This window comes from Alternaria arborescens, assembly GCF_004154835.1.
Source record: "Alternaria arborescens strain FERA 675 chromosome Unknown contig_50, whole genome shotgun sequence".
Classification (NCBI taxonomy): domain Eukaryota; kingdom Fungi; phylum Ascomycota; class Dothideomycetes; order Pleosporales; family Pleosporaceae; genus Alternaria; species Alternaria arborescens.
In genome coordinates this window covers 44,582-72,112 of record NW_021167905.1, presented here as the reverse complement: position 1 = coordinate 72,112, position 27,531 = coordinate 44,582, and the positions used below count along the sequence as shown (strand labels likewise).

Genomic DNA, 27,531 nt, shown 5'->3' with positions numbered 1-27,531 from the left:
AGTGCCATGGCAGACTCAAGGGGTGGCTCATATGCCACCTTTCGCTATGCCTACAGCGGTACCGCAACAACTGTTTCCGCAAACGACGGCAAGGATGCCTGAACCTCAGCACCCAACTCAGTATCCTCCTCAGTGTCAACCCCGAGAGCAACCTAATTATCGACAGACCTACACGGAGACGATGAGTTCGGATATACCCAAAGCCAGCCAGCCCCGGACCCCTCCAGTGAAGCCGAAGTCTGCCGCTAGACGTGCACGTCGAGTCGAGAGAGTAGATTTTATCCACATTTGTGATGAGTATCCACCTATCGTGTTGGAGGCGCTGAAGAAGGCAGCCCCTCAGTCATCTTCATCGTCCTCATCAAGCTCCAGTGACACATCGGGCACCACGCAAGAAGTTCCACGGGTATCGATACCGCGAGCGACGCCTGGTTTCGCGGACACGTTGCCGTTCGAGTTCCCGCAATATCCGCATACGGCAACGAGAGCTTGGAATACTCCTAGATCATATCCTCGACAATGGAATCGCGACACGATGGGGGTTCATGGGCCGGATACTTCAGCCAGGTACGCACCTTTTACGCCGACGAGCGGGTATGCAGCGAGGCCATTGGGGTTGTACACGAATAGGAGGCGTTCAGCACCGAGTAATGCTCACCCTTATGCCGCTGCTCGTTCGTAGACTGGAGGTTACTGTTCATGAAATGTATGCTGACATTCGTTGTAGAGTCTAGCGTTGCGAGGTCTCGCTCGTACGAGCGGTGGAGACAGCGGACGACAAGTCCGAGAGACAGCGGACCAAGGAAGGACCAACCTGGAGGAGAAGCACATGCTGTGAGAAGAACGAACACGAAGCTAAACGAAGACACACGCCAGGGGAACGAGAGGGAACGGGTCGTTACTAGTGTCCGAGATGAGTTCGGTGGACGGTACGATCGACAGCCCGAGCAGAAGCCAGGCAAGGAACGTTCATCAACAACACAACAGGTTCCACGCTACTCTCCGATGCCTATTCCAGTAGTCGAAGAACCATCTACGCCAACGTCGGTAGGCCACACAAGTATACCGAAGGTACCGTCGGCTTCCGGCAACGCTGCTCGACCGAGAACTAGCTCAGCGCCACTATCTCCTATTTCACAAATCCGAAATCCACTCAAGTTGCCTAGCTCATCCGTATCAAGTCTGAACAAGGGCGAGTAGTGGCAGATGCAACGGGGGAACTGAGGATAGTCTTGCGAGGGTAACGTGCGTAAAGGATCACAGCAAGGGTTGTTGTGCGGGCATTGACCTCCTGCAAGACGGCATGGAACAACCAATAGTTGGAAGTGTTGTAATCAAATGCGTAGCTTGATGAGGCTGTGATGAGATGTGACATGTATACTGCGTGCAAGCCCCAAAGATTACGGTAGAACCTATTGTTAGCATGACAAGTCCGCGTAACCTGGGAATGGCATAAGCCAGTGGTTTGAGGTGTGTGGAGTGATGTCAGGCAGTGCAGGTGTAGATACGCATTCGTATATGGATACGCCAAGTACGCGTCCTAGAGCGATGGAAAACTCCGCGCGATCTCGGTAGATGTGTCTTCGCTTACTGAATCGATTGCCAATGCAATGACCGAAGACCAAGAGGCCGAGATACAGACCAAGGACCCATGTGCAGATTCTGATGGCGGGCAATGACGGACCACAACCGGTAGAAGCTTCAGCTGAATAGGCTCATGGTGCGAATTTGAGGCGTTACTGGCGAAGGATGCATCTCGGTCCCGAGGTGAGGTCAGCTGGGAGTGGGAAGAAGTTGGGCGCGCACGATGCTCTGTTTAGGGGGCGTGGTGCGAGTGGGCAGTCTGGAGCGTTGGGAAACAGCGCCTTGTCAGATCAGCCCGCCGTAACTCCAACGACGCATTCGAAACGGCTATCCCGCTGTCGCGACGTGCTATTCGCGACTATTGTGTAGATGCCGGGGCTATGTCAAAGGTTATCCACAAGTAGGTTCGTCGGCGGCGAGTGGTGCACGTTCACGCTGCTCCACTCGGCTGGGTGCTGGACCCTGGCATGAGGGAGACCCCAACCAGGCCGTGAATTGCGCGTCGTGCGTGCGTCCCCAAGATCGGAGCATGGCAGCTGCTGGACAACATTGCGCCGTACACCCACCACCCTCCCGCCTTCCCACCTTGTGACTCTGCGAGCTACAATACCACACTCCTTTCTGCGGTTGTACTTAACATTGCTGCACGCCTCCACCCAACGCCTGTACTCGCTCGCTCTCGCTTGATGGCGGACCCGAGTAACTAGGCCCCTTTCACTCACCAAGGAATCCTTCCGATGCTTAAACAATCCCGCCAGCCCATACACGAGTATGAGCTGGTTCCACGCGAATCTCTCGATGGCGACGACGAACAGCTTGTCGGCCAGGAACCAGGCGCCTCAAGTTCGTCGCGACACTCGTGGTTGCACCGCCTGAGCAGCCGCTTCAATGCTGTCAACAAGCTCTCTGATCGCGCTGTATACGCTCACTACGTCACACCGCGCCGCCGGAAACGGTCTATATTGCGGCTGATCTATTGGACTCTGTTCTCTGTGCCTTACATCCTCATAGTTTTAGTGCTGGTCGCCGGTATCTTCTTCCCGAGTTACACAGTCAGGCCTCCACACTACGAGGAACTGCGCAAGCGAGCCACTACCACGGGGCGCGCAAACCCCTACAACGAGAAGATCTTTATAGCCGCCTCGCTTGCCGAGACCAAGGGCGACTTGACGTCTGGCGCATGGGGAAGGGAGGTCCTGGAGCTGGTAGAGCTGCTGGGACAGGAGAATGTGCACCTGAGCATATATGAAGACAACCCCGATCCAGTGACGAAACAGTCGTTAATCTCCTTCCGCGAACAGGTCAAATGTGAGGAGCTCCGCCCCCTGTCCGAGACTGAAGACGACTAACCACCCAGCCAGGCAACTCCACCATTGTATCCGAAGATCTTGATCTCGCTACCCTTCCCCACATTACGCTACCCAACGGCGACAAACGCCTCAAGCGCATCGCCTTCCTTGCCGAGGTGCGCAACCGAGCCCTTGCCCCGATCGACAAACACGGCGTCAAGTTTGACAAGGTCCTGTACTTGAACGACGTCAACTTCGATCCCGTTGAAGCTGCCCAACTCCTCTTCGCAACCAACATCGACTCGACCGGACGTGCCGACTATGCAGCGGCATGCGCTGTCGACCACATCATGCCCTTCAAGTTCTACGACCGCTTCGCCACGCGCGATTTCGACGGCATGATAACTGGCTTGCCCTTCTTCCCGTGGTTCACCAGCGCGGGAACAGGGACCAGCAGGGCCGATGTGCTCGCAGGGAAAGATGCGGTGCGGGTGAGGAGTTGCTGGGGCGGAATGGTGGCTTTTGAAGCCAAGTGGTTCCAGGAGGGGACCGGAGCACAGCCAGAACCCGCAAACCCACAGAACGGGACGCCTAATCACAGCATCTTCCCACTTCGGTTTAGACACGACAACGAAACGTTCTGGGAAGCGTCCGAGTGCTGTCTGATCAACGCAGATCTCCAGTACCGAATGTCTGGAAAAGGCCGGCCTGCGGAATCTAGGATATACATGAACCCGTTCGTTCGGGTAGCATATGACGAGAAGACCCTGAGCTGGCTCTCTTTTATTCGTCGCCCGGAGAAGCTCTACGCTCCAATCCACGACATTCTCAACTACTTCGTTGGCTTCCCTGAGAAGAAGGCGCGCTTCGCTGAAGAGCCTGGTGAGCTCGTAACAGAAAAGGTCTGGATCTACGACCATCCGGCTGCAGCTTTTGCACAAAACGCCACCGAAGCCGATCTTGAAGGTCACTATGAGGAGCAAACACGGAGAGCGGCACCTGGTGGTTACTGTTCATCGCCCAATCTCCTTGTCATCAATGAGAAGCCCGAACACGGCTCTGGTGCGTGGAGCAAGATCTTTGTTCCAAGACCCCCCAAGTACTGATTGCTCGACACACGACCACTGACGACGACTTTTCTTTCACACATACTTTGAAACCTCAAAAATTTTCTTTGTAATGCATAGCGGGATGTTTGGGAAATACGGCGTTTCTAGCTCTTTGAGCTTTTCTAGAATTTCTACAACATGGTCATCAACAAGCCTCGATTGAAGAGCATTGCCCTCAACTTCACAGCGCAGGTACATTAGGGACACTTCAGGAGTTATTTTTGGGACTACCAGTTTAATGCGTGTCCGTCGACAAGGTGCTGGTGTTGTCTTCTTTCATCTAGTTTCAACTTTGATATCAGAGCCAGAGTAGCCTCGAGATTCATCAGTCATACAATGTCAGATGTCACACTTCAAGTGTCTTGTCTTCCTTTCACCGCCTCCGTGTTTTGGCACTAGTGACACTGCTCATGTGCCCTCTCTCCTCAAAAAGCAAAAGACGAACGGTCTCTTGGTCGAATTGAGATTCTTTTTGACATCCCCAGGCGATGCTTTGAAGTGCTCCCATTTCCTCTTGACGTCTGATATTGTGACTGCCATCCGACGTGAGGCGAGCCGCGAGGCCCTGCCACCTGAGTTTCGGCCAATGACGACACGTGTGTATCAGTTAGCCTTCTCGCCAAGCCGCTAAACCCGAAGATTTCCTTGAATGCAAGATACGCGCTAGGGGGGACAACACGGTGCGAAGAAGACGCCTCATCTGACCGGGTCCTTATTGTATATACAAACTTCATCATCTCTTATCGCCTGCTGCCTGCTCTCTAGAACGATTTGATCGCCTTTGCATTTCCGCGACTATCCCCTGCTCGCGAAGACAGGAAGCTTGGCACAACGACGTCATCAAAGGAACGTACCTGCAGGCAGATATGGTTCTCGATAATGACACGCGTGGGTGGATAATGACCGCGGTCAGCGGCATAGGTATGTTTGCGCGGGCAACTGCATAAAACTCAGATGAAGCGGGCGGGCTAACGCGTAAACAGCATGCACATTTGGAGGTAAGATTATCCCCACGGTAGACTGAATCTACCGGTTTCCGAGAACTTCACCAAGTCCAGAAACTAAAGACGGCTAGCTTCGATAATATGCGTCGACCTCATCGTACGATATTTCCCCGGCAAGAAGAATTTCAAGATTGAAGAAAGTAATGCATTCTTGTCGACGGGACTGAGTCTGTCCTTTGGTGTCATGGTGCGTACCACCATCGTCATACAGTTTCCAGCACTTGCTGACTTAATTTCAAGATATTCTCGTCATTATATAGCATGCTTCCCTCGGCAAAAGACTATTTGAAGAAGGGAGGCATGTCACCACGAAATGCGATATTAACATTAATCGGTTGCTTCCTGATTGGTGCTCTTGGCATCTCAGTTCTTTCCGGAATACTGCACCAGTATATTCCACACTCCGTCGTGGACTGCGACGACAAGCATGGTGACGAAGAGCAAGGGAATGGTCATGATCACCACTCGCATTCTCATCCACCAATGCAGGAGCAACAGCCCAGTCTTCCGCAAGCCCATAGACATGACGAGCAACCCTCATACGGAACTAACAGCGATAACTCGAAAGCCGCTCTATCCCGGAGACCATCGTTGCACAAGTCGCTGTCATCCAAAGTATCTCAACTAGTCATTGGTGCCGAGAAACCATGTGACGATACGGATAGTGGACAATGTTATGGCGACCTGTGTGAAGTTCGGCCTGCACGCTTGCAATCGAGAAAGTCCTTGGGAAGCTTGACAACTGCACGGCCGTCAGGAATGAGCAGGAGCCAAACATCACAAGGACCGCATGAACGTCGAGCAATTTTGGAAGATGTTGACGAAACAACACCCTTGGTACCAGCACGGTCTGGGCCAGCTACAATGGAAAGCTCCTTTGCAAGTCTGCCGCCTTCTAATGGTCACGCAACATCCAGTCTGACACATGAAATTCAACCACTACAAAAACACAGCCGCTCATCCTCCACTACCTCATCACACACTGATCACCATCATCATCACGACCACGACGAGCATGACGAGGCGCAACAACATCATCACCACGTCCCAACGAACGCTTTCCTCTCTCTCGGTCTGCAAACAAGCACAGCAATTGCTCTGCACAAGATTCCAGAAGGCTTCATCACATACGCTACAAACCACGCCAACCCGACATTGGGCTTCTCCATTTTCCTCGCATTGTTTATCCATAACATCACCGAAGGATTTGCGCTAGCACTACCTCTCTACCTGGCGATCGGCTCGCGCTGGAAAGCGATGCTGATCTCGGCTGTCCTGGGAGGCGTCAGTCAGCCGCTAGGCGCAGGTGTAGCAGCAATATGGTTCAAGATTCAAGGCAGAGGCCGACAGGATGGTACAGATGAGGGAATGGACACTATCTATGGATGCATGTTTGCTGTCACGGCAGGTATCATGGCTATGGTATCACTGCAACTCTTGGGAGAGAGTCTAGATATGACAAATTCTCGGCGTCTATGCTTTGTTTCTGCATTTGCGGGTATGGGAATCTTGGGACTGAGCAGTGCACTCACGGCGTAGACATACATGGTTTTGCATTTCGACACCAAAGTGTTGGCAGTGACGCTGTAGACGAAGAACGTATCTTACTTACGTAGCATTGAGATCTATCAGTTTGGAGTGAACGTATACAATATATGTTACATCATCTAATCATACAGTACATATCTCTTTAAAACTCGCGCAAAGCATCAAGCACCTCCTTCTGCCTCTGCGTCCCCATCTTCTCAAATCCATCCACACTCATCACAAACGTGCCTCTTCCACCTGTCAGAGCCCTAAGTTGGTTCAAATAACCAACCATCTCCTTCAACGGTACTCTTGCCACAATCTGCCTTTGGCTATCACTCAATCCGCTTCCCATCTCCCCCGTTCCCGATGCAAAAGGATCCGGAGGGGTATAGATGAGCGCAGGATCAATACGCGGCAGCGCCTCTTCGTCGCCATTTGTTGTCGTGGAACTCATCGAATCATCCGACCCATCTAGTGACAATATCTGACCACCGCGTGAAGAAGAGATGTCTTGTACCACAGCGCCCATATTGTTCTCGTTCACGAAAATGGTCACGTTCATAACAGGTTCCATGAGCGTTGCTGGTGCGGCATCGCAGGCGTGTCTCAGACTAGTTGATACTGCAGCGCGGGTAGCCATGGAAATCGCTGTTGGTGATGTTTCGGGGAAAAGATGGGATTTCGCGTCGAGAGTTAAAGTTACGCGGGTGTTGGCTACGGGAAAGCCGTTGAAGGGACCACGGGCGAGAGCTGCGCTTGCACCGGCTTGGAGAGAGTGTAGGATGCCTGGTAGGGAGAGATGGGGTGGGATGTGTGTTTTGTGGCTAGCGGAGTCGGAGGCGGAGAGATTGGGATGGATTATATGGAGGGTGTTGTTATCAGGGAGGTTGTAGATGGTTTCGAAGGGATTGTCCTGCATTTTCTTTTCTCGTTCTTGCTGCTGGGGTGGACTGAGGGGAATGAGATTACCATCTTCTGCGGACTCGACGGAGGCAGTAATGCTGGCTTTTGTTTGTTTCCCTGCGACAAGCTTGTCGAGAGTGTATGTAAACGGTTCCGTAGCTGTCATCGTTGTGATCGTTTCTCTGTATCCAATTTCAATTTTTCCAATCCGCGCTTTGGCTTTGAAGTCATTGAGGAGCCTGTCTCGGGCAATTTCGAGATGGAGGTCGCCCATGCCTGCTAGATGCGTCTGGCCAGACTCCTCATCGACGGAAAGATGGAGACTAGGGTCTTCTCGCAGCAGGATAGCGAGGCTCTCTTGGACATGCTTTTGTTCACTGAGACTGTTCGGTTCGATACTCGTGAAGAAGACTGGTGGTGGGACGGCGATGGGTCGGAGTTGTAGAGTGTCCAGACCACCCGACGGTGTTCCCTTCATCTGAAGACCACGGTATACAATTAGTGTATCTCCGGTTCTAGCATGTTTCAATCCGGTGATGACACCAATTTGGCCGGCACCAATGCTGTCTACCTCGACGGCATCGTTTGCGTACATCTTGAGGAGCCGAGGCGCGCGTTCTGCGAGGGATAGGTTCGTATTGTAGAGGGTGGCACCCCGGTCAATGGAGCCTGAGTAGACACGCACGTAAACCAAAACGCCGCGTTTCGCGTCGTTGACCACTTTGAAGGCGAGAGCACATGCGTTGAGGTTCTTGACTTCTGCGACAGCTAGTTCGCCATCGCTTTTCGGCTGTTTCTTTGATGGCTTCGTCGTTCTCGTTGGTGTTGCTGCGGCAGCATTAAGAAGGGTGGCGAGGGTGCTGCTTTGATTGGAGATGCTGATTTCAGGATCGGGGCGTTCCAGTGGAGACGGGAGGAGATCGACGACCGAGTCAAGTAGCGGTTGGACACCAATGTTGCGGAATGAAGCACCAGCGAAGACCGGTATGACTTTCTGCGGTGCTTGTAGTACGACTCGGCGTAATGACTGCATGATTTGTAGTCCAGATATAGCCAAATGATCTTCATCGTGTTCCAGAAAATGCTCAACCATAACATCGTCATGCTCGCTCAAAATCTCAACAAGTGCTACTCTCGCCTTCTTGATCTCCTCTGCGAACTTTTCGTCGGTCTTGCTCAGCTCCTCCAGCCCAAAAGCCTGGATATCCCTTCCATCGCCACCCGCTTGCCAGAGCATACCACGTAGATTGACGGCATCACCAACTCCAACAAAATCGCCGTTGCCGTTCTTCCACCATGGTATTTGGCACACAGCTGGCCATCCATGTAACCTAACACCTATTTCTTTGACAGTGCGTGAGAAGGCAGCACCTACGCGGTCCAACTTATTGACAAAGATGATTCTGGGAATATGGTACGTTCCAGCTTGCGTCCATACCTTCTCCGTCTGCGCTTCAACGCCGGCGACTCCATCAAGGATACATACAGCACCATCCAAGACACGGAGCGAACGCAACACTTCAAAAGTAAAATCTGCATGGCCGGGTGTGTCGATCAGATTGATGTTATGAGAACTTGAAGATCGTGGAACATTGTCGAACGAAGCTGGTAGCTGCGGTGGAGGTAGTGGAGTCTGGGTACTTGGTGGTAGCGGAGGCCAGTGGAATGTTATCGCTGCAGATTGAATGGTGATGCCGCGTGCTCGTTCAGCCGGGAGGAAGTCGGTTACTGTTGAGCCTTCGTCAACATTTCCTATTCGCCTCGTCACACCACTATAGTAGAGCATCCGCTCAGTGGTAGTCGTCTTTCCTGCATCGATATGGGCGATGATGCCTATGTTGCGGGTTGCCTTCGAAAGTAAATCATGTTGAGGCTGCGTCGACAGCAACCGCCGTGGAGTCTTCACATGGTGTCGCAAGACTCGACGGGTAGACGTAACCCATCCGACCCTCATGCCCGAGACTGCTTGCTGCGATACTGATGCGCTGAGACGATGGTGTTTGTCCGGCGCACGTGATGTCAAGAAGGTCAACGTTCGCGCTTTGCCTAGCTCGGCTAATTCCAGGGTTGGCCAGGGCACTCGCCCAGCGACATCATCGCATCACTCGACAGCTAGTTGCAGCTGTCCAGAGCTTCAATTAACCACCACACGCCATGGATTACAGCGCCCACGACCCGGACCACCCCGGCGGCCGCGACCCATGGGCATCTTCGCCTCAGGCCAACCGAACGTCCTTTGGCCAACCGTCAGCCAACGATATCCCCTCATCCCCGCTGCCTCCGCAGGCTTCCCCGTACCATGAAGGTGGTGAACAGTATGGCTACATGGGCGACCAAGATGCGCAAAGTCGACCAGGCACAGCGCCAGAGAACGGCGACCATCTACAGCAGCCTCAGCAGCCGGGTCAAGATGCGCCGAGGTCACCACATGCACAGCAAGGTCAGCAACAGCCGCAGAGGTACCACGGGAATAGACCGCAGCGACAGCAGCAACACTACAAGCTTCAGGCCAAGGTCACGGGACTCGAGAGGAATAGCAAGAAGGACCCTATACTGCGATTCGATGTTTACGTACGTCTAGATGACATTGATATACCCGGGCTAGGGTTGCGCGACATAGTGAACATCGAGGGATGGATCAAGGTAGACATGTGGTCTCCAGACGTCTTGGTCGGACTGCATAGCTACCTCCGATCCTGCTCATACCACTTGCGCCTGGCTCTCAAATCACTTGCCATGCTGACTTGTCTCTAGACGAACCTACCCAAGTTTCGAACGACCCAATTCCGCGATGTCCGACGTCTACACTCCGAATTCATAAAGCTAGGCGAGCACCTCATCTCAGCTTGTCCCGAAGCCATCGTGCCTGCAGTACCGCCAGCGACCACCTCGGCCGGCGCAGGCACCGACGAAGATGAGGCACGCTTAAAGACGTCGTTACAACGGTGGTTAAACATTGTGTGTAGCAATGACATCCTGATACGCGACGAAGAAATGGTCTTCTTCGTCGAGAGCGATTTCGGATACAGTCCTGTCGTACGGAGGAAACAACCTGCCACTGGTGTGCGCCGTAAGATGATCAAGCAATTTGCGCCGCCGCCAGATGACACCCCAGAGCTTGCTGCAGCACGACCAATTGTGAAAGCTTTCTATCTGGGTACAATGGAGGCTGAGCAGAAGCTGGAGAAGGTTGTAAAGCACAGGAGAAGTAGGCATATCCACAAGTAGATTCATGGATGCTGGGCTAACATACTCCAGATCTGGGTGTTGCAGAGTCCGACCTCGGTGCCAAGTTCGCGGCGCTACACGTCCAGGAGACGCACGTTGGTCTCTCACATGCATACAAGAAGCTTGGAAAAGTCATTCAGGCCACCGGCGATTACCACGCAGCTCAGGGTACTGCTGAAGCCACAACTCTTGGTGACCCTCTACAGTACCATAGCAGCGACGCCTTCATCGCAAAGGAAACCCTCACGAATCGACACATCCTCTTACGCGAGCTGCTCCAGGCACAGTCCGCGACAAAGTCTAAGCTGTCTGCGGCTGACAGGTTGAAAGCCAGCTCTAGTGTAAAACGGGACAAAGTCGATGAGGCTATCGCAGCTCTAGATGAAGCACGGAGTCACGAACAGTACCTCACGACGAAAGCTCAGCGCGTTACCGCCAACCTCCTCCAAGAGCAGCGTAAGTGGTTCAACAGAACCACACAAGACATGAGACAGGCAATTCGCGAATACGTCGTACGAGAGATTGAGGCTGAGCGCCGTACGCTTGCCACATTAGAATCTGTACGGCCAGACATTCGAGCTATCGATGGTAGTGGTGGCCTTTCTCGACTGGGACGCGAAGCACACCCAGCTCAACGCCGTGTTTCCATGGCCAGTTCGCAAGGTCCCAAGGGCGATGCATGGTCTGGCGTACCACGGCGACCAGGTGATGGCCTCAACCGTAGCATGAGTGGCAGCATCGTTGCTCCGTTACCCGAGGTCGATGAGAACGCGGAAGAGTCAGTGGGCGGCAGGAAGCGTGCGACAAGCAAAGCAGGCAGCCAGAAGGGGCTCGAAGAAGATGACGATCGCATCGACGCAAAGAATGCTGCAAGTAGATTGGCCACTACGACGTTCTAGGAGCAACTTCGTCTGGTAGGTTGAAGTGTATTGGGCAAGGCATGGCGGATCGCATTCTTGAGGAGAGCGACTGCAGGATACCACTCGACATTTGTATTACACCCCATATGAGCCCACCTCTGACTGTTTCTCCATGTTGTGTGGCATCTGCTATGCTCGTCCGCGGACGTGAAAGCAGAGGCCGCACCTTCCGTAAAAAGATGCGATGAGTCGACGTCGGACTAGCGCTAATAAATGATCGTTGTTCTGTCTACATCACAACGTCCTTGTCATCTTGTCTCATCGTCATAACTCTTGTTCAGTCTCTGGGCACGCGCGTTCGTTTGTCGTCTACTCATCGGCCACGCGCATCCACAACCAATTCAGCATGGATTGCTCCGACTTTTCGAAGATCATGCAGTCCCGATCTACCACATATGCATCGGGGCATATCGCCCGCATCAGTACGTGGCTGCAATATTGCACTTGATTGAGTCCCGGTACCGGGACCTGCCTCGGCTTTTGACATCTGCTACGGCAGTGAAGGCTGCAATCCAGATTGGCGGACGTGGCAGCTGCACACTATCCTAGTGACAATCACGGTTCCAGAGTGCATCAGTTGATCAAAGAGCTTTTCGTGCCAACCTGGACCGCAATCAATACAGCGTGGCAATGGATATTACAAAGTGTGGGGTTGCATATTGCATTTCGACCATCTGGACGGATGGCGGCAGTCCTCTGCGCTAACACTATTTCGAGCCCATGCCGCCTGACTGACAAGCGCACTTGGGTCTGCGCCATCCTTCCAGAACCGTGCCACGGCGCCAGCCGTTTTGTACCATTCTTGCACGGCGTCAGCTACTCCGACGTGGCTTTTCTTGGGCCTTGCCCAGCCGGGAGGCCTTAACAAGAGGCGGAAGACACATCAAACTGATCCTAAATGCTCCACGTCTTGCGACAGCAGCGACCATTTTCGTAGTCTATAAAGTCATAGACGTCCGGAGACTTGATTCCCCGCAGAATGCGACACAACAATCCTGGGACCACTTCCTGTTGTGGGGCGCGAGACAAGGGTTGAGGATTGCACCTAACCTTGGAAGAGTACGCGCGCCTATTCCGTGACGACGACCATCGTATTATTTATACCTAGCAATCATCCCTTCAGCCTACGGATGGAGTGCTCGCTGTGCCACCAGTGCACAGTAGTGTCGAGCAATATCTTGATAAGCATCCTAGACATCGTGGCATGTTGATCGTCACGAAGGGGAGCCTTTCACAGTGGTCAATGATTTGACTCTTTTACAGACTGAGAGACTAGCATATTCGCAGAATCGTATGCAGTAGACATAGAGCTTAGCAAGCTCACACTGATAGAAAATCTCCCTCAAGATGACTACGTAGAGTCAACACGACTCCGCAGAGCCCAAGAGTGTCAATATCCAGCGGCACGGCGGGTTGGACGGGAGCAGGGTGAGCAGCCACACCATCTGACCGTAAGCGAGACGTCAACCGCCAGCAGCTCCGTGCGGCCCTGCGTTCCGGGTAAAGTGATGTGCGACTTCAACCTGATCACACATCAGGTGGTTCTTATGAGGTACCCTAGTCTGCGAATAAGATCACTGAAAGACACGAATTATCGGAAACGCTTTTCCTCCATTGGCTTCACTGAAACCACCAACCCCATTACTTCACGCAGCCTATGGACGCCTTCAGCCGGGATGTCCGAAGGCCAACGTCCAGTTCGGTCCAGCCTGGATAGATGGATCATACCCGCAGCCACTGGCGATGTCTAGGGTCTCGGGGACAGCCATGGCGAGCACTCATAACCTAGCAGAGCCCGCGTCCCCTGCAGACACCTTTGGTTGCCTTGCTCCCCTACATTGATGATCCCCTCGCTCGAGTCTTAAGTTTGGACGTACATTCTCTGCAAAAGACGCTTAGAGTTCAGACGCTGCAATCAACGTCGCGGATCGGCAGACATCCCGGCCATCTTCCATCCCCACGGGGCACACCCGACATTAGAAAGCCAATAGCCGCAGATCTCTCGCAACCATGCCGAGAGTGTTCAGATATCTGAAAACAGCGCTTGCGCCTAGTATCGGGCCTGTGTCACCACGAGAGTCAGTCGATAACAACAATTCGTCACGCAAAGCATCATTCACTTCTTCAGCCGATGACACATGGCTTCCAGACTTTGATCCGCTCACAGTCTCGGCGTTCGAGCTCTCGGAACTTCTGAATGCGCAAGCCCTCACAAGCGTACAGATTGTGCAGTTATATCTAAAAGAAATTGAACAGCATAACAGGAGAGGAAGACAACTGCGCGCGTTAATCTCGGTGGCTCCGAAACATGAAGTGTTAAAAATAGCTAGAAAGCTTGACGAAGAACGAGCTAGAGGCAAGATCAGGGGTCCGCTACACGGTATTCCAATAGTACTGAAAGACAGCATCATGACCGATGAGAAACTGGGCATGGACACCACAGTGGGTATGTGGCAGGCAGACAGCCTCGATTGTAATCGGTAACTTACTTGGCTTAGGATCGTACGCCTTTGTAGGCTGCATACCGAAGAAAAGTGCAACCATCGTTCAACGGTTGATCAAACGAGGTATGATCGTTATTGGAAAATCCAATTTGACAGAGTTCTGTGGCCTCAAAAATCCTTCTATGCCTCCAGGGTGGTCCGCGGTCGGTGGACAATGTCAGTCGCCGTACGTGTCAAGACACATCGAGAAACGAAAGCTACATTGGGAACTTTCAGCGCCAGGGGGATCTTCGACTGGATCCGCTGTCGCAGTGGCTTCAGGTTTCAGTACTCTTGCCATCGGAACAGACACTATCGGGTCTCTAATTACGCCTGCAAACCGCGCAGCCCTTTACGCTCTAAAGCCTACAGCTGGTGTGGTGCCAATGGACGGTATCTTCAATCTGAGTAAAACCTTTGACGCCGTCGGAGGCATGGTAAGCATATGCATATCTGTCAGCTCGTACCAGAAACACTGACTGTGTGCTATAGGCCAAATCTGCAAAAGATCTTGTAGCGCTGATGGATGCCATGATGGTTCCAACCAACCGCGAAGAACACACAAGGAGCCCACATAGATCGTTCAAAATCAAGCCGGACTTCGGATCGCTCCGTATCGGCATATGTGAGCCGACCATCTGGAAAGTGTGGCGAAAAAGTGGGCGGATCAATGCCGACGCTGAACGATTCATGGTATGTTGGTGGACTTGTGCTTACGTGGGTGCAACGAACACACGTTATTTTGCAGGGGTTCGTGTTGTGTTGGTGCATACAATGCTGACATGATGCAGACACAAAAATACGATATGATTGTTCAGAGTATGATCGAGATGGGAGTCGATGTCGTGTATCCAGTGGAATTGCCAAACCAATCAAGCTTGACTATAGACGGAAAGAACTGCTTTGAGCCTGTCGTGTGTTAGTATTCGGCTCTCTGATTTGCATTGTATGTATGCTGACATGATACAGACTCCGAGTTCAAGGATTGTTTAGCAGAGTTTATCCGCGATTTTAGAGTCACGAAGATGCACTCTTTGGCTGAGATTATCAACTTCAACCTAGATCACCCCGAGCTGTGTCTGCCACCAAGTAGGTCGATGCAGACTGCCAAACCTCTATTTCTTACTAATCCTAATCAGCATGTCCGGACCAGAACGATCTGATGGCTGCGCTGCAGTCGAGCACCAAGCGTGAAGAGGTGAATGCCGCGCGGCAACATCTTCAAACTGCCGGCGGACCTGAAGGCCTGGATTTTATCTTTGCTACAAAACAACTTGACCTGATCGTTGCTCCCGGCGACGCACCTCTCTCTACCCTTGCAGCAGCAGCCGGCTATCCGACTGCCGCATGCCCGCTCTCCGCCCTGAAGCTCAACGGTCAGCCTTTTGGCATAACCTTGGCTTCGCGCCCGCACACCGAACATACACTCCTTCACTTTCTGACAGCATACGAGAATATCTTCCCTCCACGCGCACTACCCATGCCTCTCTCATCCGTGCCTTTGCAAGATCCAAATCCAGAACCTTTGCCAGATCAGCCAATCATCGATCTAATATTGCATGAGTGGGATACACGAAGATTTAGTTGCAGTGCGGATGCACTTGCAGATTGGCTGAATGCACGATGGCGGAAGAGCGGTTATGAATTGAGTGCGGAGACAGTCTGTGAAGTGCTGCGGAGTAATGGTCGGATCGCATTTAGGGGCTTGGGTGATGATGCTGAAGGTGCATTCTCGAGATGATGAACGGGTATGTTGTTACTGTTGTTTTGGTGGTGCATGGGTTAGCGCGGCGTCTGGTCAGTTGAGTTCTGAATTTTGGTTGGGTAAAGGTGGTGTTCGGGCAGGATTAGCAAGGGATATCCACATCCACTCAATCTTTGTGACTCATAACAGAATCTGCGCACTACGTTCCGCACTTTGCGTAAGTCAACACATGGGAGGTTGACACGATAACGAACACTTTGAATGTATATGAGCTTACGGGATATAACAGATAGTTTATATTGTACTCTGATAGCGTTTTCTTCATCAATCAATCAACAACAAAGCTGCTTGGCGCAGCGGAAGCGCGCCGGGCTCATAACCCGGAGGACGCTCGATCGAAACGAGCAGCAGCTAGTTGATTATCTTTTTGCATTTTTTCGCAGCTCTCGAGTTGATCCTTTTTTTGGTTGGCACAATGCAGTGGAAGACATGTTGCAGGGCTGTTGTGGGGCTTTTGTTGATCCTGCCAGTTGCTCTTGCGACGCTTCAATCCTTTTCAGCTGATAGAGTGTGGCAGTGATTGCATACGTGCGAAAAGCACTGCTTTCTTTACGCGAATACAGCTCATCAGGCGTAGGAGGAAATTAGCTTTTTACACTGTGCGCGCAAAGCCAAACCCTACCTTGAAGGTAGTCGCTATCTTCTAGGCTTGTGGAGGTCTTTGCTAACAACTCTGTGTACCTCCAGGGTAGGTAGTAGTTCTTCGTATGACTTATGTAAAACCTGTGGTATGACGTGCGTACATGCCGACAAGGTATCGTTTGCTAGACAATCAAAGATCCATGCGAGGATGCAAGACCGAGAATGAGTGTGTGGAGTCTCAGGTTCGTATTATGTACCTGTTACAAGTCTGCTTAATATCAATCCTTAGACCGATGCCGCTGACACTATTTGCTACATAGAGTTTCTGAAGTTATGCCTGAACTTGGTTCATCTCGAGTCTTAATCTTCTAGAGAGGCACTCAATCCTGCGGTAAGAGCCGGTGAGGCAGTGTGTCGCATCGGCGAATATTTCTAGTTACGTTGTAGGACGGCTTGGGAGATGACCGCTATCAGACAGAAGTCTCGTTCATCTTTGTTTGTACTCTGAGCGATGCGCTCGCGATACTGTTTCCAGTTTCGGCGGGTCTTGGGTATAACTCATCGGCTCTAGAGAACGTACCGATATCTTCAAGCTAGATATCCACGGAAGCACGAGAAGTTTGGTGGCCTTGGGCCCAACAATCATATTCAATTGACTATACAATGCTAAACAATACAAACCGAATCATGCTTCAACAACTCTCATTTCCGGGCGGCTCTCCATCTTCCATCGAAGTTACAGATCGCGGTGGCGACGGCGATCTTGGTAGATGGTGGTGTAGCTCACAGAATCGACACTGGGTAGGACAGTGACCGTGGAACAAGGTGGGTCGGTGTTGAAAATGGTTGTGACAGTAGAGTAGCCTGGCGCAGTATCGAAGATGGTGGTGATAGTAGAGTAACTTGGTGTAGGTTCGACGATGGTAGTGATGGTAACCAAAGGAGGCGCTGGCGCAGAACCAACGACAGTAGTGATGGTGACCACGGGTGGAGAGGGATTAACTGTGACGACAGGCGAGGGATATACAGTGGAGGTGCTGATGGCGATAGTGCGCGTAGGAAGTTCGAGAGTGCTTGTCCGTGGAGAGGCATCGATGAGCTGCATCTCATAATCCTTGTCACACCTCTTCATATCTTTGCTGGGCTTCTGGATCCGAATTTCGCCCCTATCCTTTCCTCTGCCATCCCATTCGCCATCTGCACACATCTCCGTGCCAGGTTGGAATGGGTGATCGAATTTGACAGCCCTATGAAACGATTTGCGGGGTTCGAGATCGCCGTCCTTCTGGCCAACTTCAGCCGTGTAAATCGACTGGTCGATGATTGTATAGACTGGTTTCCCGCCAACCATCGTGTAGAGAGTCTGGCCAGTAACGGCTGGTGAGGCAACCGGGGAGACTGGTCGCGGTCGTGTAGCTGTCACTGTAACAACTGAGGTGACCGGGTCACCGGCTGTCACTGTGACAACTGGTGTATGCGTGACGGTAATCAGGTCTTGCGGGTCAGGTACTGGGCCCTTGCAATAGACGGGATTCTTCGGTCCAGAGCGGCACTCGAACTTGAACGTGTTATCGGGGCTTTTTGCGTAGCATTCGTAGCAAATGACTGCCGCTGTCCAAGGGTGTAGCATCCATACACCAATACGAGGTCCCTTCCACTTGCTCTTGCGACGTGGCTCAAGATTCTGGGTGGCTTTGTCAACTGATTCCTGAAGCGGCTCAGAGCGACGCATGTGAGATTGGCCATAGTCTCCGCCGTAGATGGTAACCGTTTTTGTAGAAGGAGGGAGAATAGTGACTGTTTCGAGTGGTCCAGGCGGAGGCATAACCACAGTGACTGTGCTCTGAGGGAAGACGGTTACTGTAGTCAGTGGAGTGCTGAGATAGATCGCGCTAGTAGTTGATACGAGGGGCGTGAGAGTGTTGCTAGTATGAACCCACTCCGAAGACTCGAAGTATGTTGTCTCGGTAACGACGCTGGGCAAGGTCAGAATCAGTTGAGAAGGAGGTGAACAATCGGGAACTTACTAGGGATTTGGGACCGTGATTTGCGGAGGTTGGTAACAATCGAACAGTACTGAGAGGAAAGGTTCTTCATGAACTGGTGAGATGCATTCGGAGATGGCCTGAGGAAGTTCCTCGGTGGACGTTGGGGGGCCTTTGCAACCGTGATGCTGGAATGTACTGATGAAGCAGGGTGGTCCGCCTTCGTTTATGCGTCCGATCCAGGCCTCATGCTTATTGTGGAAGGGCTTGATGCTGTTGGCGCCGACGACGATGTTCTGGCACTTGCCCATCTTGAGATCCATGTTGCCGCGTTGTGTTGCTCCACTGCAGTCATCGCTCGTGAAAGCATATGTGCGTAGTTCGTTCTTCTCCTTAGCCTGAGCTAGCGGAGAGAGGATTGCGAGTAATGCGCCTGTGGCGAGGATGACAGAGTGAGCCATGATCGAAGAGCTTTGTTTTATGTCAGTAGATGCTCTTGCTATGATTGAAGGCTAAACAGGAGAATGCTGGTGAGAGAACATACCAGCAGAGGGGTTCAGCTGGAGCTCAGTTCGACAATGACAGATGCGAATGCTGAGGAGTATGATCTGCAATGCATTAGCACTATGAGAGAGAACGTGTATGTGAATGCCGAGTAAGACAGAGTGACATACTCAACTAGTAGGCTGAGGAAAGGTTTGTTCGCTGGAAGCTGGATCGATGTTTAGAAGACCCTATGAGAGTTCAGCACCAATGGTCTAAGCAGCATCATATGGATGAGGTAGTCCGGGGATATCGGAGTGCGTCCATGGGTAGGTCAAGTGCAATGAATGGACAAGAACAGAGGAACGTACCAATTGAGTAGAAAGGCAGTACTAGTAGACCGACCAACCGATTGTACTGTTGCTTGGCCGAGTGGTGTAGTGGGCTGAAGAAGAAGCAGAGAGATCGGAGAGGAAGCGAGCTTATATGAGACCCAGAAGACGCTAACGTCAGTTTCCGGGCTTCGTCACCGAGCTGTGGTTGAAGAAGGCATTCTGCATGGGTCAAGGAAGGCAGCTTGTCGATGTTGTGAGGTCGTTGCGCTCTTCGCCACGGAACAACGAAGCTGGGACGGTTCTGCGCGATCGAGTTGGGCAGGGAGTTAGCCTGGAGGGTGGTCGCACCCAATGCTGCGGCAAGAACATATCAAGATGCAAATAAGTCAAGGAAGGACCACTGAAACGCTGTAGTAGCGACATATCTGGTAATAACCGTTCGCTTTTCCGGTGGTCTTCGGCTGTTCTTACGTCCAGTCTCGAAATGTCCTTAAGACACCAAAGTGACCCCTGGCATAGACAGCTATGTAATGAAGGCCATGTCAGATACGTTACGAGTAGTCTCGTGCTGCAGTGTTGTGACGTTAACATGGAAGCAAGAAAGATGGCACGGGACCGCAGCTGGCAGAATGGGAAGGTGGTGTGAGAATCCACTTAGACAAGACAACCTTGTCCTCAAACGCGGGAAAGAGCTGAGCAGGTGTGCTTCGCCAAATCTCTAGATGTGGGTGAGCGTGTTGAAGCCAAGTAATGGCAGGGTGTAGATGCATACCAGAAGTTAGGAACATGTCCTAGTCCATTGATATAGGTGGATTCACAGCGAGAAGAAACGAGGCACAGCTCATGGAATGATGATACTTGCCGGTATACGCTCTTAACCCACAGCGCGGACGATCTACGCAGTCCCACCCCTCATGTACGTATCCAACGCCTGAACGCCTCATCTCCGTCCGAATCCTGTCTTATCCTGACGACAACCGGAGTGAAAGCCTCTACCACTCCCCCCACTCATCATCCTTCTTCGCACCTCCACCCATCCCACCTCCAGCACCGCCCTTCTTCATTGCGCTTGTACCGATGCCGCTGGGCTTCTTCGGTGCCATTCCTCCGCCTGTCTTCGTTTCACCCGCGCTAGCAAACTCATCCCAGAAGTCCTGCTTATCCTTCGCCGGGCCCTTGGGGGCCGCACCGAAGCTCTCCCAGAAGTCTTTGCGCTCGGGTTCGCGTCGGCCAGACGTAGCAGGGGAATGTGTTGAGGAATCGCCTTCGACGAATCGCGTGAACTGCGTGTTTGCGTTTGCGACGCCTGATTGAAGGGTCTGGCCTAGGGTGCCAGCAGTTGTGCGAGCCTGAGATGCGAGGTCTGCCTCGGCGAGCTGGAGAGTTGTTAGTCACCTTAGTCGTATTCGCTTTCGACGATATTGTTAGGCATACCTTTGCCATACCGGGCTTCACGTAGCCTTCATAACCCGTTTTGCCCACCTTGCTCACGCTTGCGCCTAACCATCCGAAGCCCTTGGTAAGTGCGGCAAGAGGGTCTTTCTGGAAGTCGTCAAGTGCAGGTGGCGCACCCGGCTCGTCGTCCTTCTTCCAGGAATCTGGCTCGCTACCAAAGCCACCGTATTTGCCTCCCTGGTTTGGCGCAACGCCATCTGGTCTGTTGGCGTTCTCCTGTCCCATCTTGGCGAAGTAGGCTTCGTTCTTGACTTTCTGTGACGACATGGCATTGGTGCCGAGCGCAGGCGAGCCAGACCGTTGGAAACCTGGGTCGTTGCTTCGTGTCTTTCCCAGAGGTGTTTGGCTTCTACTGCCTGCCGCACTGGCTCGTCCGCTCAATGGCGCTCCCGTACCCGCTGCAGATGCATTGTCCTTCTTGGGTAACCGCTTGGGCAAATTGCTCTTGTCGAACTCCCTATCCTCAACTTTACAGCTGAGCCTCTCTTTCCACTCGTCGCCCGCCTCTGAATCGTATCGCTCTGATATGGAAGAGGCCTCGAATGTCCGTCCGTCTTTCGTATTCGATGGGTGCGTATTGAAGAAGTCTTGGAATGGCTTGTTGCCGCCGGCGGCCATGCGCACGAGTTCTGAGCCCTTGAAGGCATCCATGGTGATGCTGCGGATGAAAGAGATGTGGACACCAAGACCACGGTGTACACCAGAACAGGAGAGACACATGAAGATACCAAGTTTGGGCGAAGCCTAATGCGTCTCATCTTAGTAGGTGTAGTCGGTGATCGCGTGCGTAGGTGGAGGAAGGGCGGTTGCATACCCATTGCGGACTCGGCGCATTGCAGTCGACGCACTTGTTGTTGTCGTTGGTCTTTTGTATCTCCAGCAGCTGTGTGTGCAATTGGTTAGCATTTGTCAACATGGCATATACAATCCATCATCTGCGCTGCCTTCTCTCCGCAATTGACCCCTAGGACCCCACTCCTTACGATAGTAGAACGTGCAACGTACCTTGCTGCGCGTCTCCGGATCCACCTCCCACATTTTACTCATGATGGGCAACCGAGAAACTGCGCGATCGTGGAACAATAAGAGGTGGTATTTGGTCACAAGTTGGGGGGGAAGTGTTTGGGGTCGATGTTGCGGTCGAGATTCAGGGTACGTGGGCCCAAGTGGGAACGCGTGGCGCGTGTGTGCAGTTGAGCCTCAACTCGCATCAACAGGGATGCTGCGTGCTCTGCGTACTACCCACGTTTACTTAATCGCGAATTTTGCTACTGCATATGCTGGCGCATAACCTTATTCCACCTTATCGCTTTGTAACGCGATGAGAATACTATAATTGCTCGAGAGAATGGAATTAGTTGGTTCAAGTATTCTCAAACTACCTAGATAGACTACTACGAAGCGTATCTTTATTAAAGTGTAAGTACACTATTGTCTTCTGTATACCTAATTTGTAAGGAACAAGCGTCTTCGGATCCTCGCAAAGGAACGTGAGCAGCTCGTGTGTACACAGAACCACATATTCATGAGCACGCAAGAAACACCTCAGCTACCTAGATTGCTACTGAATTTTAGAATACGATTTTTCCCTACATAGCGTCCAATGGCCATAGATCGGCATCGTTCCGGTGTGCGAGATTCTGTGAAAGAGCCAGAAGCCAGTCATCTTCGTCTCCATCAAGCGGATCCACAAGTTCCACCCAAACCCAATCTGGTTCAATCCAAGTCGTGGTAGCAACACGGTTCCTGTCATACCACGCCTCACTAGACCCATCCGCATTGTGTATCGACTCCAGCTCGACACCAGCTTTTGCTAGTCCATTCTGCAAAGCTGCAAAGATTTTCTGGCACGGGAAGGTGCCGAGTTGTGGATGCCAATCGAAGAACGTTATCTTTTCTAGGTTGGAGAATATAGTATTGATCGTAGGGGCCATATTGATCAAGACTTCCAGCAAAGATTCGGGCACGTTATGACCATCCTCCATTGCTGAGATGCGGAGATGTTTAATATGCCTGGGTAGATTCTTGAAACGTCCTGGTAACACGTCGGCGAGCTGTCCCCATTCATCCTTCACTACCCCATAGAAGACCTGCCCGCACATCTGGAGCCATTCCAAACGATTCAAGACCCTCAATTCTTCAAAAGTGTTTGGATCGTTGTCTACGCGGAAATCGTTGAGATCTAGTGATGCGAGTGATTCATGGTGATTTGCGATTGCGCGTAGAAGCGTTCGTACGTTCACATCATCTGGCCCCATACCATGCCCATGGAAAGCAAGTTTGAACTTCTTCAGACCCTGGAATGATTCTAGCGCTCGAGCGAGATCTAGTGTGTCGCCGCCAACATTAGGCAGTATCAAGTTCTCGAGACTGGAGCCAACTTTCTCTAGTCGGTTCCAGAACGTCTTGTCAGCTTCCCATTCGGGGCGTGGACCTATCCCATCTCTGTCGCGATGTATACCTACATGGCCCAAGATGAGAGTTTTCAAGGACGGCAACAAGAACAACGAAAGGATGTTTCCAACACGTATCTGCTCAAGAACAATAGATGCCTCCTGCAAATTGGAGAACATCTGAGGTTCTAGTGCTGACTTGAACCACACGGCCTTGCGCGGCCAGAGGCTAGGTACAATCTCGACCTTTTTCACTCTCGGAGTGAACAACATGAATATGTTGAATTGATCCTCTCTCCCGTGATCCGCGAGCCACGTATTCAGCTTCCTTATCCTACTTTCCCCCGCAACTTCCCTTCGTCCTACTTTGTCAAACCCTACTCTCTCGGTGATATGTCGAAGTTCAGCAGATGTAAGTTGTTTGGGAAACTTAAATGTATGGCCCTCGTACTCCCATTCAACCTGCTGGACGCACCGTTCAAGGTCTGGAGAGGACGCAAGCGTACGGATGAATAGCCCTGGAATAGCATCTCTAGTCGAGTACGAGCTATACAAGATTTCTTTGGCAACCCGATGCAGACGTCTGTTGGTGAAACTGATCGTCCAAACGTCGTCGACGTCATCGAGAAAGACCTGGTTGATTATCTCGAATAGGAGCTCATCTGGAAGGGTGTCTATATTGCATTCGGATACTGCAGCGTTGGGGAGGTCTCCATTAACCAGCTGCTCCTGTTGGCTTTTGGGTAGATGCCAATCAATGGGAGATACTTCAGACATGATGAACTCGATTCTTGAGTTGTCAAGTTGAGCAAGCAAAATGCGACCGACCGTAACATTTCAAAGTTGTACCACAATGTTAGCGTCTTGGCAGCCTGTATGGATTCCTTTAAACATCATCTCCATGACTGTTGGTGCAAACTACAACTTTATACAAGATCTCTGCGGCTTTTCAATTTCTTTACCATAGATAGCGCAGCGTAAAGCCTCCATCACACTGCGGCCAATGAACAAACATGGTGAATATACACAACGTACAAGATTGCAGAATGTCAGGTAATTTTTCAATTTAAGTATCGAGTGGTGATGCAGCTACGTTGCATTTACGCAAGCATAGCTGTCCCGTCTCTTTCAACTATCTACCAGCAAACCCTATTGCGACCCCACCTTCCCTAACGCCATTATGTGTGGCATGGTGTGTCCCATCTGCCGTTGCCGTGAGGCCCTCTCGTATCCTCTTCCCCACCCCTAAATAAGTATATACATTGCCGCATAACAGAGATCCAGCGAGAAAGGAAAGTATTGTACACAGGTGATGGTGCCATTAATGATGTGATCGAACCGGAGAGTCCCGGGCAGAGATATAACGCAGGACCCTCAAAACAGTGATGGAACAAACTAGACGGCCGTGCGTCGATGCTATGTATTACGCCTGGTTGTTTTGGATATGGTATGGGTGTAGGTTCGTCAGTCGTAACGCGCTTATGACATCCAACTTTGCTGTTTGTACGTATGATCTGTGGAGAGATATGTAGGATCTCCAACCTATGATGTGTGTGCACCTTTGATCGAACTGGCATATGGTGGTTTTTGCTATTCGTCCTAATTCGGGTCTGGGTTCCGCACGTTCAATTGTCGTCCATAGTCTCGGCTGTCATCGATGCTTCCTAAACTTTCCCGGCTTGCATTCGCGCCGTGGAAAGTCAAGACAGCCGTTGGGTTAAGTCGCGAGTCGACCAATATCGGTTGACTTAATCGGCGGGTTGAGGGCGTAACAGGAGGGATCGATTCGTCGTCATGACGGCTACGTTGCGAGCCAAAGTTGGTGACAAGTTGAGTTGGCGACTTTTCGCTGCGCCCTCCCAGCAAACCAGCTCTGCTCATGGTGCTCACATTCCGCGAGATGCCTGCTGAGCCACTCTCATGCCCATCCTGTTGTTGGACTTGTTGCCTCCTCTTGCGCCATAGGACAAATATTATGCCACCAGCGATGGCCAACAACGCGATAACACCTCCAGCGACACCACCAGCAATAGCGCCTACGTTGGTAGAACTCTTGTCAGAATTGGAGGACCCTGTGTCAGCAGGAGCTGCTGTTGCTGTGGGGGTTACGACAAGCGTGCGGGTGATGACACGGCCGCTCTCGGTAACGACAGTTGGCATTGTGACGGGTTCCTCTGCCGACGTTGGAGTATCATCGGACTCGGATGATTGGGTAGTCGATGGTTTTGCGCTCTGTGTGACCTGTTAGCTTTGTGCAACAGGCAGGACTGGAAATAAATACAGTAGAAGAAGAAGTAGAAGAAGAAGACGGCGTCGCAGTGACTACAGAGGTAACAATCTCTGGATCAGGTCTCACAGTGACGACCGGTGGCGGAGGCGGGGCCGACTACCACGAAGTCAAACACTGGTCACAGAAGAGAGTACAGATACGAATCAAAGCACACCAAGAGATTTGCAAAAGGACGAAAGAAGGAGTGCACGCAAGATAGGAAGGGAGGTACTAACAGTCTTGGGAGCTTCTTGCGTCGATGAAGGCGCGTCTGCGGAGGATGTGGGCTGTGAGCCTCCGATGGTACCGGAAACCTGACCGTCCATTTCGATGTACATGAACAGGTCCTTGTCCTTGTTGCCGCACTTTTCGTCGGGAAAGCCAGGACAGTCGACCTCGCAGTCGTTCATGTTGGCCGTGTCTCCAGGCGCATAGTTGGAACACCAGCAGTCGGTGTATTGTAGGACGGCGAACGCATATGTGCCTTCCTCTTTGCAGTGGTTGGTGCAGTTGCCGTTGGATTGCCATGGCCAGTTATCTGGTGAGGTTAGATGTGGATCGTGGAGCCACACGGATCGACATGATACTTACAGACTTGATCGTTGCTACCAGTGTTCAGGCTGGAACAGTATGATTGCGTCCAGTCTGCTGCGCCTGCTGGTTTGATGGAGGCCAGCAATATGAAGAAGGCGAAGAAGCCCAGCAGCGTCGAGGCGAATCTGTGCTCCATGTTGTGGGATGTGTGAGGTTGTGGGTGGGGTCGTCGAGTGTGATTGTATAGGCGCGTCCGTTGGCGGAAGACGACAATGTCGTTTGTTCTCGCGAGTGAATGGGCGCGTGTAGCGATTGTTGACCGCGACAAAGACTTGGATTAGCGATTGAACGCCTCCGACGTCGTCAACGAGCGATGCAGTGGGTGAGTGAAGTTTGCGGAGGCCTCGAGGGCGTGCAGGCGGGGTGGATGGGTGGATGTGGTGTGAGGTGGTACCAGCTGGTGGGAATGGGCGGGCTCGGTGCAACGGGTTATTGGTCGTAGGCGGCGATGTCTTCCTGGTATCCCCTCAAGCTATCGTCAGCATCGCTGCCCGTGGATGGATTATCTGACGGGTGTCGCCGGTAGCACAGCTGGTTGTGGAGAGGGAAAAGCTGGACGGAGACGGTGCCGCTGTTGAGGATGGGAGCTGGTGGAGCTGCAGGACTTACCAAACGCTAACTGGCCGGTAGGTCTGTGCTGGTGAATGGAACACTACCTGGCTACTGATCTCTCCCGCTTTGGCCGTTAGTTCAAGAGTAGCCTCTCCGCCTCTTCCGCACTGGCACTAGGCTTGACTCGAACCGCGGTACACCCTGCTCACTGCCAACTCTGGGTTTGCTGAGAGGCGCCCTGGATGCTCGGCCGTGGCTGTCGACCGTCGTGCTTGAAACTCGACGATGGGGGTCCTGTGACAAAATCTGAAGTTCCTCGGCCTATCTCGTCGTCATGACGTGCTCAACTTTGCACACCTCGCAGATCGTCGCTCCTTGGATCACGATAGCAGCCTCACTGATGCTTCAGGTGGATGCACAAGCCGCTTGTGATTCGCAAACCCGTCCTGGTTTTGTCGCTGTGCTCCCGCAGCCAGTGTCACTAACCCGGACCTTTTTCCGGAAATGACTTCTCGCGATATAATCGATAAAGCGACCGTCCTGGGCAACCCACACTGCTTCTTTCAACGAATGGTTTCTGGTTCAAGCGCCAGTTAAACGAATGTATAGGCGCAATTTCGACAACGAGTGTATGAGAAGAAAAGAGAGAGAACAGAATGGTTGGGTGCACAACGCGGGACTTGCTGCATGTTTTGTCTTTCTGATGTAGTGCTGATCACCTGGCACGGGGCAGACTAGACAGCTCAGTGGCGTTGTATCGCGAGCCTCCCTGTCGCTTACACCCAACTGGAGTGCCAACATCGATATACTTGCAGCAGACAGCAGAAGCAGGTGTCCGCGCCTTGTACCTGTTCCTGCAGCCCTGTCCATTGGACCCTCTGCTATGGTCGGGGATGCGAGAAGGGTCATCCCCTTCTTCGTATCTTCGCACCCGCATCCTTTGCACAACACTCTAAGATGAATGAAAGCCTTATCTGCACGACCTTCTCAAACCATGTTGAGGCTTCCCGTTCCATGAATTGCGCAAGGTGCTTGGGTGCTTGGGCGCATGACAAAAAGCGCCGGCAC

At 52.1% G+C, this 27,531-nt stretch overlaps 11 protein-coding genes across 12 annotated transcripts; 6 read left to right on the top strand and 5 right to left on the bottom strand.

Annotated features, from left to right (window-relative positions):
* Positions 1-6: 6 nt before the first annotated feature.
* Positions 7-102, top strand: AA0111_g11451 (hypothetical protein; the record flags this gene model as incomplete). The annotated part of the gene is made up of 1 exon (XM_028645319.1): positions 7-102. The coding sequence occupies one exon, from the start codon at positions 7-9 to the stop codon at positions 100-102; it is 96 nt and encodes a 31-aa protein (XP_028500931.1).
* A 443-nt stretch (positions 103-545) lies between these two features.
* On the top strand, positions 546-1,200 carry AA0111_g11450 (hypothetical protein; the record flags this gene model as incomplete). Its single annotated transcript, XM_028645318.1, has 2 exons — positions 546-567; positions 728-1,200. 2 exons carry the CDS (start codon positions 546-548, stop codon positions 1,198-1,200), a joined length of 495 nt encoding a protein of 164 aa, XP_028500930.1.
* Positions 1,201-2,321: 1,121 nt separating this feature from the next.
* AA0111_g11449 (hypothetical protein) lies at positions 2,322-3,979 on the top strand (the record flags this gene model as incomplete). Its single annotated transcript, XM_028645316.1, has 2 exons — positions 2,322-2,892; positions 2,946-3,979. The coding sequence occupies 2 exons, from the start codon at positions 2,322-2,324 to the stop codon at positions 3,977-3,979; spliced, it is 1,605 nt and encodes a 534-aa protein (XP_028500961.1).
* An 869-nt stretch (positions 3,980-4,848) lies between these two features.
* AA0111_g11448 (hypothetical protein) lies at positions 4,849-6,525 on the top strand (the record flags this gene model as incomplete). The annotated part of the gene is made up of 4 exons (XM_028645315.1): positions 4,849-4,903; positions 4,966-4,980; positions 5,058-5,173; positions 5,227-6,525. 4 exons carry the CDS (start codon positions 4,849-4,851, stop codon positions 6,523-6,525), a joined length of 1,485 nt encoding a protein of 494 aa, XP_028500946.1.
* Positions 6,526-6,676: 151 nt separating this feature from the next.
* AA0111_g11447 (Ribosome-releasing factor 2) lies at positions 6,677-9,373 on the bottom strand (the record flags this gene model as incomplete). The annotated part of the gene is made up of 1 exon (XM_028645314.1): positions 6,677-9,373. The coding sequence occupies one exon, from the start codon at positions 9,371-9,373 to the stop codon at positions 6,677-6,679; it is 2,697 nt and encodes an 898-aa protein (XP_028500959.1).
* Positions 9,374-9,573: 200 nt separating this feature from the next.
* On the top strand, positions 9,574-11,546 carry AA0111_g11446 (Vacuolar protein sorting-associated protein 17; the record flags this gene model as incomplete). The annotated part of the gene is made up of 3 exons (XM_028645313.1): positions 9,574-9,990; positions 10,174-10,627; positions 10,678-11,546. 3 exons carry the CDS (start codon positions 9,574-9,576, stop codon positions 11,544-11,546), a joined length of 1,740 nt encoding a protein of 579 aa, XP_028500960.1.
* A 2,031-nt stretch (positions 11,547-13,577) lies between these two features.
* Positions 13,578-15,791, top strand: AA0111_g11445 (hypothetical protein; the record flags this gene model as incomplete). The annotated part of the gene is made up of 6 exons (XM_028645312.1): positions 13,578-14,013; positions 14,066-14,487; positions 14,543-14,743; positions 14,842-14,968; positions 15,020-15,139; positions 15,190-15,791. 6 exons carry the CDS (start codon positions 13,578-13,580, stop codon positions 15,789-15,791), a joined length of 1,908 nt encoding a protein of 635 aa, XP_028500958.1.
* A 1,342-nt stretch (positions 15,792-17,133) lies between these two features.
* AA0111_g11444 (hypothetical protein) lies at positions 17,134-18,843 on the bottom strand (the record flags this gene model as incomplete). The annotated part of the gene is made up of 2 exons (XM_028645311.1): positions 17,134-18,373; positions 18,425-18,843. The coding sequence occupies 2 exons, from the start codon at positions 18,841-18,843 to the stop codon at positions 17,134-17,136; spliced, it is 1,659 nt and encodes a 552-aa protein (XP_028500945.1).
* Positions 18,844-20,192: 1,349 nt separating this feature from the next.
* On the bottom strand, positions 20,193-21,702 carry AA0111_g11443 (hypothetical protein; the record flags this gene model as incomplete). Its single annotated transcript, XM_028645310.1, has 4 exons — positions 20,193-20,576; positions 20,635-21,399; positions 21,470-21,538; positions 21,661-21,702. The coding sequence occupies 4 exons, from the start codon at positions 21,700-21,702 to the stop codon at positions 20,193-20,195; spliced, it is 1,260 nt and encodes a 419-aa protein (XP_028500957.1).
* Positions 21,703-22,244: 542 nt separating this feature from the next.
* Positions 22,245-23,825, bottom strand: AA0111_g11442 (hypothetical protein; the record flags this gene model as incomplete). The annotated part of the gene is made up of 1 exon (XM_028645309.1): positions 22,245-23,825. The coding sequence occupies one exon, from the start codon at positions 23,823-23,825 to the stop codon at positions 22,245-22,247; it is 1,581 nt and encodes a 526-aa protein (XP_028500944.1).
* An 822-nt stretch (positions 23,826-24,647) lies between these two features.
* On the bottom strand, positions 24,648-26,047 carry AA0111_g11441 (hypothetical protein; the record flags this gene model as incomplete). Of its 2 annotated transcripts, XM_028645308.1 has the most annotated exons (4): positions 24,648-25,280; positions 25,330-25,434; positions 25,554-25,855; positions 25,909-26,047. In XM_028645308.1, 4 exons carry the CDS (start codon positions 26,045-26,047, stop codon positions 24,648-24,650), a joined length of 1,179 nt encoding a protein of 392 aa, XP_028500955.1. The 2 variants fall into 2 exon arrangements, with proteins under 2 accessions (XP_028500955.1, XP_028500954.1); XM_028645307.1 differs by lacking the exon at positions 25,330-25,434.
* Positions 26,048-27,531: the final 1,484 nt, after the last annotated feature.